Here is a 17,296-nt window from a genome sequence, read left to right as displayed (position 1 = left end):
ACCAAACAGTTGATGGGCACCATTGACTTCCTTTTTTTCCATACTATGGAAGTCAATGGTGCCCCACAACTGTTTGGTTACAAACATTCTTTAAAATTCTTTAAGGATAAGGAAATGATGACAGCATTTTCATTTTTGGTGAACTATCCCTTTAACATTATAAATGTCTTTACTGTCACTTTTGATCAAATCCTCACTTTAAAAAAACTTCTAACTTGAATGAATTTTGACATTTTAAAAGCATTTTTTTGTGCTGCTGCTCTTTAAGGAAAGTGGTACATTAATCAATAACATGATTAAAAGCTGCTCCGAATACAAAGAGAGAACAAATCACAGCAAATATAATGAACTCATGCTCCTTGTTGCTCAAAACAAAAATCAAATACCTTTAGGCAGGTATGATGTCACGGACAGGTGTGCTAAAAGCATAATAAACATACAATCTATTTAAAGATACCTACAACTAAAAACTCTTCGTTCAACAGTAAGTCAGCTGTGGTCGTTCTGTGGCTTCCTGACATCCAGGTGTTTCCCAAATAAACCTTCCATGGAAGCTCAGGTGCAGTGAGTGAGTCAGTTCTCATTACCTTGTTAAAAGGGGGACAGAGAGGGCTGACGGCCCCCCGGGTGACTCATATTGACTCACAGAGCTTTGGATGACAGATTCATACTGTAAAAATCACTGCCTGAGCCTTTCAATTACACCAGCCCCCCCCCAAAAAAACAGCTCCAGCATGCACACCCACCCTCAGGGAGTTTCTCTGTCGTTAAAAGCCGATGAGTCACGGCTGTCAGACAGAGAAGTGCCCGTCGAAAGGGGTTCTGTCGAACCTGTGTTAACGCTACTGTAAATCAACAGAGGAACTTAAATCAGAAGCTGTGAATGAGGACACTCAGAGTGACAACAAGAGTAATGCCAGGAACTGTCGGTAAGAGAGGAGAAACAGCAAGATAATATGGAGGGTTTTTTCACTGGGAACAGACCCCAGGCTAAGACAGATCATAGACAGACAAGTGTGGTGATTAACTGGAACGTGAATTCATAAAACAATAAAGTATAAATAAAAGTAAACCTAAATAAAGCTGCTCTATGAGTAAAAATTCTTATGTAAAACGTTAAAAGTATGTCAGCGCGATAGCCTTGTGGGCAGCGCTGCGACATTCAGGCGACCCAAGTTTGAGTCCCGGCTCGCAGACCCTTCCCGATCCTGTCCCCCCTCTCTCTTTCACTTTGCTTCGTGACAAAATCATGAAAAATAAATCTTAAAAAAAAAAAAAGTTAAAAGTACCTGATATTGCAAGAATTTAATGCCAAAAAAGAAAGGCATAATCAAAATAAGATGTAAAAACCTAAAAAGTGTAGAGGTAAAAATAAATAAATAATAAATAAAATTGTTTATTAAATAAGTAAATTATTATAAAAGACGTTTATTAAATATGGGTAGGGGCTTTGTGCTGACTGTCAAATTCATTAGATATTTATTAAATAACATAATTAAATAAAATAAATAAAACATTCACTGAATTAACTCATTCCATTTGTGTTTTGTAAAGAAAACTGATGCTGCGTTAAATAATTTTAGCACGTTAAACAGAATTTTTTAATTAATCACAAAATTAACGCATTAATTTTGACAGCCCTAATATATACTAAATGTTATTGTTATCTGATATTGCAAGAATTGAATGAAACAAGTGAAAAGGCATAAACAAAAAAGTGTAGAAGTAAAAATAAATGAATAAATAAATGAAAAATCAATCAATCAATTAATTAATTAATTACATATTTACATGATTTCTATTTTGTTAAATTAATTTTAACTTAACTTTTAATTTGATTTAGGTTTATAGACCTTTTTATTAAGATACTTATATAAACCATTAGTGTGCAAAAACACTGAAACCCTGAAAGGTCTGTTCACTTTGGCCTGTTGTTACTGAAGTCAAAGATAGCATCCAGCCTGAGCACACTTAAGAGTGCGCATTGTACACTCGGGCATGGCGTCCTCCCCTGGGTCTAACATGAGATGTAGCTGACATTTTGTTCCCAAAAAGCCAGCATTTACAGACTCATCTAATCAAAAGCATCCCTGTCACTGGTTCCCTAACGGACGCTGATGACTGAAGAGATTGAGTCAACAGTCTGTCCCTATCTAGTGTCTCTGTCAGCCCATTACACTTGACCCTTAGTCCTGAACTCAGCGTCTTGCTCACAGCACAGTAGGCTGCTGAGGCACATGGGACAACATACTGTACTGAAGGTGGGCTCATATGTACACTAAACAAACAAGCGGGACAAAGAAGGAGGTCTTATGTAAGGGGGCTGGAATGTCTGCACATGTTTGGATGGGGCTGTGCTTGGAGAACAAGCGTATTCATTGTTGAAATCGACTGAATGTTGTAAGCTGTCCTTGCATGCTTGGATGTTTTAAAGTGGGATTGTGGGTATGCGTTTGTTTACCTTCATCCTGTCCGCCACTGGCTTCTTCCAACACCAGGCTGTTCATGCAGTTGATTTCCCATTCCTGAACGTCAGTGTTCCAGAGTGCTGGGATCAGGACACGATGCTGGGAGCTGGACACATATACAGAGTATTACTTAGCCTACATTATAATACAGAATTTTTTTTTTTTTTTTTTTTTTACATTTTCCACAATGATAGTTGGGGAAAAATCGTAATATTAACCAATGGCCAAACTGGTTTCCGAACTTTTCGGGTAACCAAAGGCAGGAGGGTGCTAGGATGTCCGTGAAAAAAAAAAAAAAAAAAAAAAAAAAAGATTTCACAAAATATTATTATATTACAATATATTATTAAAGGCCCAGTGAATTGTCTTGGAACGCGCAGCATAATTCAATGTGTTGATGTAATTTCAACTGAAACAGGAAGACAGGGTGGGACATATTGAACAGCTCCTCCCCTTTTTTAAAATAGCCAATAGTGTTTCGTTTATATCACAGCTCGGACAGAGCCGTTGAGCTTGCTAAAGCCTCAGTTTCCTTCTAATCTCTAACCGTTTCTCCACCTATCTCCTTCATATCGCTTTAAAATATAGCATTCTGTGAAGATTTCAAATGTGTCCGATACGTTTTGTGGTCTGAGCCGACTCGCGGATATGATCCGCTATGTACTCTCATATCTCTGGGCCAGAGCAGACTGCGTGCGCTGCAGTTCGCATGACACTAACGTGAAACCAGACAATTTACGATTTCTTAATCGTTCCCTATCTCCTATATAGTGCACTATGTGCCATTCACCATGTAGAAAATAGTATATGTGTGAACAAGTAACCGATTTTAGCCACAGCTTCAGTGTCTGTTTATAGTTCAGATTCTAGAGAGCATTTGATTGGACAGAAGATCTGATGAGAAGCTGAAGTCCGCGGTGAAGTCATGAAAATCCGTGATCCATTTTAGCGGAAGTGAGAGACTAAGTTTTAAATGCTTTTATCTCCTAAATGCAAATTTTGTCATTGTTTTCGAACACACCAGCTTATTCATAACCTTAAAGCTAACATATTCATACTAAAAGTCAGAGACTTTAAGGCTGTCAAAGTTAACAAGTTAATGTTAATATTAATGATCATAACATTATACTATTTAATTCTGCTTAATTATTATAAATAATTGTATAAGTAATTATTATACAGTGTTAATCTCAGTTACACTGTCAACTTTATAAAAAGTAAATATTTTCTAGATATTTCAACAATTTGTTTTAATACGACAATGTGAAAACCATTGATTTAAACTGTAAAATAATTAATATATATAGCAAATATTTACAATTAAACCTATAAAAATATAAATACTTACATAAATATGAATAGTTATACCTGTATATTCTAAATAATATTATAGATACTTAATACTTGCACACACTCACATACATATACACACACACACTATATTGCCAAAAGCTTTGGGACGCCTGCCTTTACGTGCACATGAACTTTAATGACATCACATTCTTAATCCGTAGGGTTTAATATGGAGTTGGCCCACCCTTTGCAGCTATAACAGCCTCAACTCTTCTGGGAAGGCTTTCCACAAGGTTTAGGAGTGTGTTTATGGGAATTTTTGACCATTCTTCTAGAAGCGCATTTGTGAGGTCGGGCAGTGATGTTGGCGAGAAGGCCTGGCTCGCAGTCTCCGCTCTAATTCATCCCAAAGGTGTTGTATCGGGTTAAGGTCAGGACTCTGTGCAGGCCAGTCAAGTTCCTCCACACCAAACTCGCTCATCCATGTCTTTATGGACCTTGCTTTGTGCACTGGTGCGCAGTCATGTTGGAACAGGAAGGGGCCATCCCCAAACTGTTCCCACAAAGTTGGGAGCATGAAATTGTCCAAAATGTCTTGGTATGCTGAAGCATTAAGAGTTCCTTTCAATGGAACTAAGGGGTCAAGGCCAACCCCTGAAAAACAACCCCACACCATAATCCCCCCTCCACCAAACTTTACACTTGGCACAATGCAGTCAGACAAGTACAGTTCTAGCAACCGCCAAACCCAGACTCGTCCCTCTGATTGCCAGACAGAGAAGCGTATTTCGTCACTCCAGAGAACACGTCTCCACTGCTCTAGAGTCCAGTGGCGGCGTGCTTTACACCACTGCATCCGACGCTTTGCATTACACTTGGTGATGTAAGTCGATGCTCGATGCAGCTGCTTGGCCATGGAAACCCATTCCATGAAGCTCTCTACGCACTGTTCTTGAGCTAATCTGAAGGCCACACGAAGTTTGGAGGTCTGTAGCTACTGATTCTGCAGAAAGTTGACTGGATTAAGTGACGTCAGCTGAAAAGGAAGGTTGTTTCAGAGGTTGATGAAATATTAGGGAAGACAAAAAAAAAAAAAAGTGTATCTAACATCCACAACCTATCAACAAATCTGACAGTTTTAGACCATTTAGACAACCTCTGGATCAAACAGCAGCCAGAAAATGAGAAATGAAAACTTTAGAGATTAAACAAAACTCAAATTTTTGTTTCCCTTGCTATTAAAAGAAAACCCTATCCCTGTGAAACCAGCCCTCCTAGCAGAGGTAAACCTCGTCTGCCTGTGCTTAACGTCATAGCGAGTTACATAAGCCCTGAAGTGGCCTTGTCAGGGAAAAAGCTGTACACAAACGGTCTGTCAGGACATTGCGGCAGGCAACACGTCAATGGGACTGAATTGGAAGAGGGGGCGAGGATTGTAAAAGAACGCAAGGACACCCCAGTCCCTCTCATGAAAGGCTAACATTGTTCACACAGTCTCCGATGACAGGTGACGGACAACCTTGTCACTGTGGATACCAAAGAGCCATCTAGTGCTGCAGTGATGTCAACCCTGATTTCTCCCTGATTTAATGATTACATAACCACAACTTAACAGGAGCTGTGGAAGTTAGTCATCCAGACTGGAAAAACCCAGCTTAGGTTGGTCTGATGGTCTTAAATCCACACCAAGCTGGTTTTCACAGCTCAGTGATAGTTTTAAAGAGGTTTTGGGAACTTGAAGACTGGTTTAAACCACTTTAGACTTTTTTTCTGGAGGGATTTTAAGAGTTTTGAGGCGTTTCTTCTCTTTTCACCTCTTTCTTCTTTCTGTTTCTCTCTTTGGCCTCCTAAGCAAGGCGACCGCTTCGTTCTCAGACGGCTCAGTTCTCTGCCTAGCAAAACTCTGATACTCTGAATCAGAGGGGAGCATTTAGGCTTGACCTTGCCGGCACTGACGTCGTGCCAGGCGAGCAACGTGAACCCGTTCCCTGATGTGTAGGAGCTTTGTGCTGACTGCCATCTGCATGTCAATGCCAAATATCCCCTTTGAAACTGGCAAATGGCTTCATTTGGCCTTATAATCCTGTAAAGTGGCTGGCAAAGCGTAATGGGCTCTGCATGGGCATGAACGTCTCTACCAATCCACAACAAATATCATTTTTAAATGTTAATTGAAGATCCATTCGCAAAGGTGAGTTTTAATGTGCGCACATGACTATGAAAGAATTCTGGATCACATGACAAAGGATTCTTCAGATTGGCATGACTCTGTTGCCATGACGACACACACTATTGAATAAAAGGCGGCCATAGAAACAATTTAACAACTTAACAATATGGCCTGGATTCATGCGTCTGTGAGATCCGCTATGTTAATCAAAGAGGTTCTCATGGACACGTCGCCATGGTGACTCTGACATCATCAAATAAACACATCCGCTATGAAATATCTGTTTGAAGGTTGCATCTACATGAACGCAGAAACCTAATTGGTTCTCTCTTTTCCTCATTAAACAAGAGCAATTTTATATAAATGTAATTCCTAGAACTAAGTCTTGGTTCTTCCACTGTTACGATGAGAAGGACATTATAATGAATCTACTTCACTTCACTTGATATATTAGTGACCATACTGGGAATAGAAATAGCAGTTAAATTATCTGTATATTATCAGTTTTGAAAGAAATATCAATTTTTGCATACTTAACACCAGGTTTTAAAATTTTTTAGCAATTCTTACTTTTTTTTATTGTACATAATAATGTTTTGTTGCTTGTTTTTCAGATTCTTGCAATTTAATGCAAAGACTAATAGAAAAAAAAAAAACAATACAGTAATAAGAAGATGGAGATTATTATTATTTTTTATTATTTTTACATTTAGATTACCTTTGCCATCATCTAACGCTCACTTAAAAGTTAATCTTTAAAAACGCTAATATTTTAGTAAAACTACTAAATGTAATGAATATCCATCTTTTGATACTGTACATTATAATGATGTCTAAAGTCACTTAAAATGACTTATTTTAATTTTTAGGCCTGGTTTCACAGACATTTTTGGGACATTTAAAGGGATAGTTCACCCAAAAATGAAAATTATCCCATGATTTACTCACCCTCAAGTCATTCTAGGTGTATATAACTTTCTTCTTTCAGATGAACACAATCGGAGTTATTAAAAAATATCCTGCCTCTTCCACGCTTTATAATGGGAGTGAATGGTGCCATTTTTTTGAAGACCAAAAAAGCGCATCCATCCATCATAAAAGTAATCCATACGGCTCCAGGGGGTTAATAAAGGCCTTCTGAAGCGAAGCAATGCATTTTTGTAAGAAAAATATCCATAATTATAACTTTATAAACTGTAATCACTAGCTTCTGTTAACGACCGTCCACGCATTCACGACAGAGTCGAGTTCCGGCGTAGGATGTAGGAGTAGCGTAACTAGACTCGCGTACGGTCATTACAGGAAGCCAGTTATTATTGTTTACAAAGTTATAAATATTGATATTTTTCTTACAAAACGCATAGCTTCACTTCAAAAGGCCTTTATTAACCCCCTGGAGCTGTATGGATTACTTTTATGATGGATGGATGCGCTTTTTTGGGCTTAAAAAAAAAAAAAAAAAAAAAAATGGCACCATTCACTTTCATTATAACGCTTAGAAGAACCAGGATCATTTTTAATATAACTCCGATTGTGTTCGTCTGAAAAAAGATAGTCATATACACCTAGGATGGGTTGCGGGTGAGTAAATTATGGGATAATTTTCATTTTTGGGTGAACCATCCCTTTAAGTAGCTTTTATAAACATGCCTTTGAAAAAAACATTACTGGTGTGCATCTTGAGACAAAACAATGGCACTGGCATATTTTAAGATTATGTCAGTGCAAGTTGCTTTCTGTTAAGACAGCTCAAACATGCATTTTAGTCTGGGACTAGGCTTAAGCCTTGTCTGTGAAACAAAGCCATTAATGTTTTATTTTTAATTAATTTAAACAAAATAGTATATTTTTTAATATCAATCATTTAACAGTTATCAGTCATAACATGAAAACTCATCGGCCAGTCTGTAATATCGTTGCACTCACACGTCCACAGGCACTCGCAGCAGAACGGGCAGCACTGTGGCCTCCTCGGTCATGTTCATGATACGAGACTCCAATAGCAGGATGATGGTGAGGCCAGTGCGAAATACAGCCTGCAGCCCTGCAAAGAGTATGAAGAATTGATCGGATCATGTTCAGGAAACCTGTTTGAAAACAATCATTTGCTATTACATTTAGTGGTGCAGAAATCACACACTTTGACTGTGATAAGCAAACATGCCAGCTTGACACTTGAGATTCTAGGACAAACAAGAAAAAGGGGTGTAATACCGTGCAGCATGATAAGATCCCAGATGGCCATCACCGAGTCCCAGCACGGCAGAGAGGTGAAGAGAGTGAGAAACCACTGCATGATGAAATGCAGAGAAGACACCCCAAGAGTCTCCTAAAAGCAGAGACAGAAAAACACACTCCTAATATCTGACATTCATGCCAAATCCGTAAGAACAGGTCATATTTCACATTAATCAATCAATATTTTTCATGTAAAGCAAGCCTAATTTTTGCATTAGAATTGCATGACGGAAAATGCGTTTGTCACAATGCAAACTTAATAGCCTTAGTCAATAGTCTTAACACGTAACAGTTCTAGTAACAGGCTTCATTATTTTTTATTTATTTTTTTTTTTTATCTTGATTTGGGGTGAAATAAGACATTTATTCAATGCAGAACTTTTTACGCACATTTTAGTCTGTTCCTCACACAAAGCTATAAAAAAAAGACATATCTGTTGAGCGAGTGAACACAATGGCCAATCAGAATCAGTGTTTAAGTATCTACTCAACAGTGCTCAAAACGCTAGAGGGAAATGCTTTTGCATCCTTTTTGAAGCTTGAAAGCTCCAGTCTCCATTCATTGTAATAGAATGGAAAAGAATGATTAGAACTTTGTACTAAACTTCTCCATTTTTTGTGTTCCACACAACAGTCATTCATTAAAGAGGCTATATTATGCCTTTTTACAAAGTTGTGATTTTGTTTTTGAGGTCTGCAAAATAGGTTTTCATGCTTAAATGTAAAAAAAAAAACAAAAAAAAAAACATTATTTTTCACATATTTTACATTGTTGCAGCACCTCTCTTCCCAGACTGACTGTAAAGGCCGTTAACATCAAGAACAATGACTATAAAGATAACTATAATAACTTTATTAGCATCCACACCACATCATTCTGTTTATTCTAAGCGCACACTGCAGTTTTGTCGTCTGCTGCTTTAATTATGTATTTCTTTGTTGATCGCGCCCCCCATTGACTACCAGAGTATTTTTATATAAAAAAAACGTTCTGATAATGATTCCAACGATATTGTTCTCCTGTGCCATTATCGATAAATTTGTGGTGTGCTATTCTTTTATATTTAGAATAATTTTTAGAAATAAATCTTTACCGATATCGTTATAGTTGAACGAGCCTTAACACACTGTTTAGTTCCTGTCTCTATGAAGCCCCTCCTTCCAAAAAGCGCAATGTGCTCTGATTGGTCAGCTGTACCAGTGTGTTGTAAAATGTCACGCCCCTTACCATAACCGCAAGCAAAGTCCCTTTAAGACAAGTCATTTCACTCAGCGGCCATCTTTGAAACGCCTCTCGGGCATTCAAGTGCAGCTCCTATCTCTTTGAATGGGGAAACATCAAATTCTCTAAAGCTGTTTGCCAAACTTTCGATTAAATTTCATATTTGAAATCACCAATGAAATCTGACAACAACTGTTTCATAAATTTTGTTTCTAAACGCTCGAATACGCTAATGCGCAGTCCTAAATGCGCGTCTCTTGTGCCTCATTTCGAAGGCGCGCGTCTGACTGTTTCTATAGAAACCGGAGCTTCTAACGGCCGCTGCAGTGACGCGATGACTTTACCAATCGGCGACTGTTTCTTATTTAGACGGCGGGACTTATTCCGCCATATTGCGCGTTGCACTTTCTCCCATTCATAATAATACGAGTGACGCGTCTTGTGTTATTCTATAGTCTTTGCTGCAAGTTTCAACACACTACAATTTGAGGGTGAGCAAATTACATAATTGTTAATAATAACAATCTATTCCATTAAGTATTAGCTATGTCACTGCACTCTGCCCTGTTTGTAAGTTTACAGCATCATCTCTCCTGTGCTGCGGTCTAATTTCTCAGCTTTTTAGACAGCTCTGCTGAGTCAACACACAGAGAGAAGGAAATCCCTTAAGAGTTCACCAAGCAGCACAAATGCTCTGAGGAGGCGGACAGCCACTACCATAAAAAAAAAAAAAAAAAAAAAAAAAAAAAACACATAAGAGCTCATTTAAAAGCCCTCAGGAAAAGGTTTATAAGACACAGTGACAAATCTGTGAGGGGCATTAAATGTGAGAGGCTTCTCAAGAGAGAGGCTGTGATCTACATAAACTCTAGAGGACTGTTATGCACCGTGTGCCTGTTTTTATATTCAGACATTATCCTGATGAGAGTTAATGCCAAGGTTTAAGACCTAATCATTAAGGTCTTAGTTAAAAGCTATGAATGGATCATTATGACAGTGATTATTATGTTTCTTGCATGTTTTATGTTTGGCAATGGTTCTTTTAACCCTAAAAGATGGAGTGTGTAGCTTTTCTTTTCTTAAAGGGTTAGTTCACCCAAAAATGAAATTTCTGTCATTAATTACTCACCCTCATGTCGTTCCACACCTTCGTTCATCTTCAGAACACAAATTAAGATATTTTTTGATCAAATCCGAGGGTTTCTGAACCACCCATAGGCAGCAACGTCACTGCACCTTTTGAGGTTCAGAAAGGTAGTAAAGACATTTTTAAAATAGTCCATGTGATTACAGTGGTTCAACCTTAATGTTATGAAGCGATGAGAATACATTTTGTGTGTAAAAACAAAACAAAAATAACGACTTTATTCAACAACATCTTCTCTCACCTGTCTTTCTGCTACGCTGTTTACATTCAGCGCTTCCAGGTTCTACATCAGAACGCTGACTCGGTATTGGCCAACGCAATAAAGTCATTATTTTTGTTTTGTTTTTGGACTTTTTTGGACCTTGAATGATGGTAATTACGTTGATTTCTATGGGAGATAAAAAAAACTCTCGGATTTCAACAAAAATATCTTAATTTGTGTTCCGAAGATGAACAAAGGTCTTACGGATGTAGAAAGACATCATGGTTGAGTAATTAATCATTTTTGGGTGAACTAACCGTTTAAACAACCATTTCAGAAGATGTATCATGGCCATATTCCAATATAAGATCTTGACCAAAAATTGATGCATCAAGATCTCTTGTATTGACAATGCAAGAGGTGAGCACTCTGTAAAGTCTTACACTGAGGTTAAAGGGTTAGTTCACCCAAAAATGAAAATAATGTCATTAATTACTCACCCTCATGTCGTTCCACACCCGTAAGGCCTTCATTTATCTTTGGAACACAAATTAAGATATTTTGATTAAATCCGATGGCTCAGTGAGGCCTCCATTCACAGCAATGACATTTCCTCTCTCAAGATCCATAAAGATACTAAAAACATATTTAAAACAGTTCACGTGAGTTCAGTAGTTCTACCTTAATATTATAAAGTGACGAGAATATTTTTGTGCGCCAAAAAACCAAAATAACGACTTTTCAACAATATAGTGATGGGCCAATTTCAAAACACTGCTTCGGAGCTTTACGAATCGAATCAGTGACTCGGATCTCCTATCAAAAGGCTAAACTGCTGAAATCACGTGACTTTGGCTCTCCGAGTCACTGATTCGATTCGTAAAGCTCCGAAGCAGTGTTTTGAAATCGCCCATCACTATATTGTTGAAAAGTATAAAGTTTTTTGGCGCACAAAAATATTCTCGTCACTTTATAATATTAAGGTAGAACTACTGAACTCACATGAACTGATTTAAATATGTTTTTAGTACCTTTATGGATCTTGAGAGAGGAAATGTCATTGCTGTGAATGCAGGCCTCACTGAGACATCAGATTTGATCAAAAATATCTTAATTTGTGTTCAGAAGATTAACGAAGGTCTTATGGGTGTGGAACGACATGAGGGTGAGTAATAAATGACATTATTTTCATTTTTGGGTGAACTAACTCAGAAGGACTCAGACGTGCCAATTAATGTGTGAAAATGATTCTTTGTGCTTTCTGAACCATCCTTACACAATTTTAACCCTGATGAATATTGGCATTGTCATCCTAGAATATGGCCATGATACATCTTCCGACATGGTTGTTCAAGAAATTAAAAGCTACACACTCCATCTGTTAGGGTAAAAAAAAGTTGACAAAAATAAAATATGCTAGAAACATAATAATCACTGTAATAATGATCCATCCATAGACTCTTAAGTGTTTGCCTATTAAAATCCAAACAGCGACTTTTTTTTTTTTGGCCGGGCAGTGTATATAAACCTGGAACGCAATTTCATTACATTCAAAGCGAATAAAAATTTAGACCATAATTCTCACCAAGTGCTGGAAGAGCAGAGGTTTTCTGTGTTTCAGGAGCTGGTGAAAAACCAAAGCTTGATGTTGAATCCTGAGAATAAAATGATTAAAATAGGTAAAGAGTTAAACTAGGCTTATTTGAAAGAAACAAGAAAGGACTAATGATACGCTTATATACTAATGATACGCTAATATTATATTAGTAAGGCTGATTAAACAACCAATTGTTGACCTATTTCTTGACATTGGCCGAAAACATATCAACTTGGCTGATTTCCAAAATCTTCTAACAGCTTTGTCAACAGATGATTTTAGTGAATCTTTCACAAATATTGTGTAAAATAAGTGTTTATTTTTGTTTTACAATGAGTTAGTAAAATATTCATTAAAAAAAATATAAAGCAGCAAGTAAATGTGCATGTTTAAACACAGTAAAGCTAAGGTCTCACTTCTTCAGAGAGGAATCAAAGAGCTCTGAGAGATACTTGGGCTTCTCTAACAGAGCAACCAGAGCCCAGAAAGCCTCTTCTTCAGACAGGATCATTAGGAGCACAGCAGCTATATAGGACATCCCTGAACAAAACAAACATACCTTAAGGCATCACATAGTCCCATTATGGCCTGAATGTCAAGGGCAAACTAACTAAATTAGCTCCACAGAAAAAAAAAAAAAAAAAAGAAGAAGAAGCTGCAAACCAAATTATGACCATGACATGCAAAATCAACAAGGTGGCACTAGACTGCCCTCTTGAGACTGAATATCAGTATACTCAAATATGTTTGAAAGGACCAATAAAAGCACAGGAACAAAGTTCAGTAAGATTTCAGTAATGCCAGTGACCTCATTTGTGGAAGTACAAGCAGTTCATTACCTTGTACGTATCCAATCTGGGGATTATATCGGGCAAATGCGGTAAGAACTCTGAAAAGTTTGGCCTGGCCCTCAATAGCCTCCGGACGATCCCCCATCAGAGTGCGATGGGTCGGAAATGACCTTCCTATGTAGACGAATATGGAATTGAACTGCCACAACCTGTTTCAAAACTCAAACTTTTATATACAATGCAAAAGTTATAAAAAGAACACAAACAAAAAAGTTAAGGTTGTTATTAATAACATGAAGTGGGCAGTATAGAAGTATTTCAGACGTTTGTAGCTCAAAAGGTAAAGATTGGTGCCAGAAAAGACAAAAACATGAGTTTGATTCCCAGTAAACAATCAAATTTGAATGTATACCCTGATGCACTTTGGGTAATAGTGTGCAAAATGCATTAATAGAAGCGTAAATGTAAAGCGTGTTTAGGCAGCGCCCCCATGTGGTTTTCTGAATAATGGTGAAGTTCAAACAAAAACACTGCCATTAGTGGCAAATTACAGCTTCCTCCTGAAAGTCACAGGACATTTCCCATTATTTCATCTGAAAATGAGGCAGTAAAACAGTTTTTAGCTGTTTAAAAGCTGTAAGATTTTATAACGTTTTTGAAAGAAGTCTAGTATCGCTCACCAAGCCTGCATTTATTTAATCAAAACAGTATTATTGTGAAATATTATTACAATTTAAAACAACTGTTTTCTATTTTAATATATTTTAAAATGTAATTTATTCCTGTGATGGCAAAGCTGAATTTTCAGCAACCATTACTATTTTTTCCCAAGATTCATTTGAAGTTAAAAATAACAGCACTTATTTAAAATAAAAATCTTATCTTTACCATCACATTTGATCAATTTAATACATCCTTGCTGAATAAAAGTATTCATTTAAATTATTACATTTAAATTTTAATAATTCAATAATTTAAATTATTTTTTTTAAATCTTACATATCCCAAACTTTTAAGCGATAGTGTATCAAGATTTCCACAAAAATATTAATCAACAAAAAACTGTTTTTGACATTAATAATAATAATAATAAGTATATTTCTTGAGCAGCAAACCAGCATATTAGAATGATTTCTGAAGGATCATGTGACACTGAAGACTGGAGTAATGATGCTGAAAATTCAGCTTTACCATCGCAGGAATAAATTACATTTTACACTATATTGACAGTTATTTTAAATTGTAATAATATTACACAATATTGCTGTTTTTACTGTATTTTTATCAAATAAATGCAAGCGACTTCTTTCAAAAACATTATAAAATTATTCTGACCACATTTTTTTATTTTATTTTTATTACAATGAAAGTATTCAACATAGCTCACATAACTGTACTTCATAGAAAAATATCACGCAATTTCAGAGGTCATCCGAAGGCACAACTCACGGAGGTCAAGGGCGATCTGTTTGAAGAGTGTGAGGTCAGCACTGGGGAGATCCGACTGTCCGCTGCTGATCTCATTCTCTGTGTCCACTAGAGAGTCTATAGTAGAGATGATGCTGTACTCACTGACTCCAAGATCAACCAGAGGTCTACGGATCCCAGCCTGACATGCCTGAAATAAACCAATCGGAATAGGTTAAAACAAGGCACATGTATATTTTTGTGCTCATATTTCGAGTTTGAATAATAATAATAATAAATAAATATTTTGATGGGGTTGCACCTCATAATCAAAAGAGCTGGCAGCTCTGAGACTGTCGATATTTAGGAGGCATTTCCAAACTCGTCCACGTATTGCTGGAGGAATACCAATACGAATAAACCTCTCGATCTGATTTTAGGAAAAAGGAATGTGAATTTTTATACTTTAAAACATTGCGTAACTTATTTTAAATGCACGGTAGGGCAAAATTTGATTTTTAATTAATGAGCTGGAATTGGGTTTACAATAACAGTAGAAGAATGTAATTTGTCCAACACCAGTTTTACTGTAAAACATAATTCATTTAGTTGTAAATCATTCATTTAGACTAAATATGCATATTCATTCTGATATGTAGAATATTATATAGTAGGTGTATTTCTCTAAAGATGAGATATTAAAGATTATACATACAGATGATATACATTTTTGTGAATGGCAATTTAAATGCATTATCAGTGCTGAATTGTGCACAAACATGAGCAAATGTCAAATCATTTTTTACAGTTTATTTTTAGTTTTATAGAGGAAGAAGCACACCTGACTTCTGCAGATGAAACTGGATCCATTCCAGTAACTGAGAAATTCACACAGCTCCTTCACTTTAACTGGATTAGGCTGAGGATAACTAATGAAAACACAGTTAAAGATGCTTGTCGAGTGCACATCACAGCATACAGTGCTCATTAACATGAACTGATTTACGAAAAAAAAATAAATTTCGAGTTGAACTGAATGAATTCAATTCTTAACTAAAAACTTGCATTAAACACACAAACCAGGAAGTAATAGTAGGTATATTAGTAAACATCTACCTGTAGTCATGATATCTGTGTTGGAGTTTCTTGTCTCTTTTCTTACTGAGAGCAAAGCCGAATTCATCAAACCCTACAGAGCTGCTACGCCGTGATGTGTTGCTCTTCCCGCTGCTCGAGCTGCTCGCTCTCCTCAACATGATCCTCATACAATCAGTTTGATTTCATTCTGCACGCGAGTCCTTTCAACTGTGTACCGTACACTGAAACCGACGCTTGAACTCAGCGCCAAGATGAACACAACAAAACTACTCTTCATAATAAAAGTCTTGACATATATAGTAAGAGTCACAAAAAATAAGTTGATATTTAAAAAAAAGCTTTAAAATAAACTATTAAATTTGACAAATTGAAAATGTCATCACATATTTATGAATGGAATATGACTTAATGCTTTCCTCTTGAGTCAGCATTGGTCGGCTGTTGAACCCACAGGATGTTCATTATTCTGTATTCTGTATATTATGTAGTCACTTACATCGCCCTGGGTGAGCGATTTGATAGAATTCATGATGCCATATCTGAATAAAATTAGGCCCACAACATTATAGGTGTCCAGATCCATTTTCCATGCCGCTTGGGTCGCAGGTGTGCTGGATAATTACTGATGTACAGCGGGGTGATATCGGAGTGAAGAGGTTAGGGGGAACGTTAAAATAATGTTAGAATAACGTTATACAAACAAAAAACTAATGTCTGGGAACATTAGATTAACATTAGAATAACGTTCTTGGAAAACCAAAACTAACGTTAAAATAACGTTATGAGAATGTTAGAATAACGTTATACAAACCAAAAACTAATATTTTGGGAATGTTAGATTAACATTAGAATAATGTTATACAAACCAAAAACTAATATTTTGGGAATGTTAGATTAACATTAGAATAATGTTATACAAACCAAAAACAAAAAGCTTACGTTCTGGGAATGTAAGATTAACATTAGAATAACGTTCTGGGAACTAAAAAGTAACGTTCTGGGAACGTTAGATTAATGTAATTTTTTACTTCCCATAACATTATTCTAGCAATAATCTAACGTTCCCAGAACGTTACTTTTTGGTTCCCAGAACGTTATTCTAATGTTCTGGAAACATTATAATAATGTTATGAGAACGTTAAAATAACGTTATGCAAACCAAAAACTAACATTCTGGAAATGTTAGATTAACATTAAAATAACGTTCTGGGAAGCAAAAACTAACGTTCTGGGAACATTAGATTAACGTTAGAATAACATTATACAAACCAAAAACTAACGTTCTGGGAACGTTATAATAATGTTAGGAGAACTTAACGTTAGAATAACGTTCTGGGAATGTTAGATTAACGTTAGAATAAAGTTCTAGGAACCAAAAACTAACATTCTGGAAACGTTAGATTGACATTAGTTTTTGGTTCCCAGAACGTTAGTTTTTGGTTCCCAGAATGTTATTCTAACGTTAATCTAATAAAAAATAACGTTATACAGACCAAAAACTAACGTTCTGGGAACATTAAGAAAACTGTCCTGGCTAACCAAAAACAAACCATAAAAACATTCTGGGAACATTAGATTAACGTTAGAATAACGTTATACAAACCAAAACCTAATGTTATGGGAACATTAGATTAATGTTAGAATAACGTTCTGGGAATGTTAG

The 17,296-nt window shown here is 36.4% G+C and overlaps 1 protein-coding gene across 1 annotated transcript in view; it reads right to left on the bottom strand.

The window, feature by feature from the left end:
• The window catches only part of si:ch211-266k8.4 (TBC1 domain family member 9), a 43,349-nt gene extending 27,447 nt beyond the window's left edge, over positions 1 to 15,902 (bottom strand). The window contains exons 1-10 of the mRNA XM_051884883.1: positions 15,652 to 15,902; positions 15,377 to 15,464; positions 14,858 to 14,965; positions 14,578 to 14,746; positions 13,177 to 13,302; positions 12,754 to 12,877; positions 12,326 to 12,395; positions 8,146 to 8,260; positions 7,858 to 7,975; positions 2,462 to 2,574 (exon numbers count right to left, since the gene is read on the bottom strand). Of these exons, the coding sequence (XP_051740843.1) occupies positions 2,462 to 2,574; positions 7,858 to 7,975; positions 8,146 to 8,260; positions 12,326 to 12,395; positions 12,754 to 12,877; positions 13,177 to 13,302; positions 14,578 to 14,746; positions 14,858 to 14,965; positions 15,377 to 15,464; positions 15,652 to 15,800 (1,180 nt within the window). The 5' untranslated portion in view covers positions 15,801 to 15,902. The remainder of the gene's footprint in view (positions 1 to 2,461; positions 2,575 to 7,857; positions 7,976 to 8,145; positions 8,261 to 12,325; positions 12,396 to 12,753; positions 12,878 to 13,176; positions 13,303 to 14,577; positions 14,747 to 14,857; positions 14,966 to 15,376; positions 15,465 to 15,651) is intronic.
• Between the last annotated feature and the right edge of the window lie 1,394 nt (positions 15,903 to 17,296).

This window comes from Ctenopharyngodon idella, chromosome 24, assembly GCF_019924925.1.
Source record: "Ctenopharyngodon idella isolate HZGC_01 chromosome 24, HZGC01, whole genome shotgun sequence".
Lineage (NCBI taxonomy): Eukaryota > Metazoa > Chordata > Actinopteri > Cypriniformes > Xenocyprididae > Ctenopharyngodon > Ctenopharyngodon idella.
The sequence above is the reverse complement of the archived record's forward strand: the minus strand, read 5'-3'. Positions and strand labels throughout refer to the sequence as shown.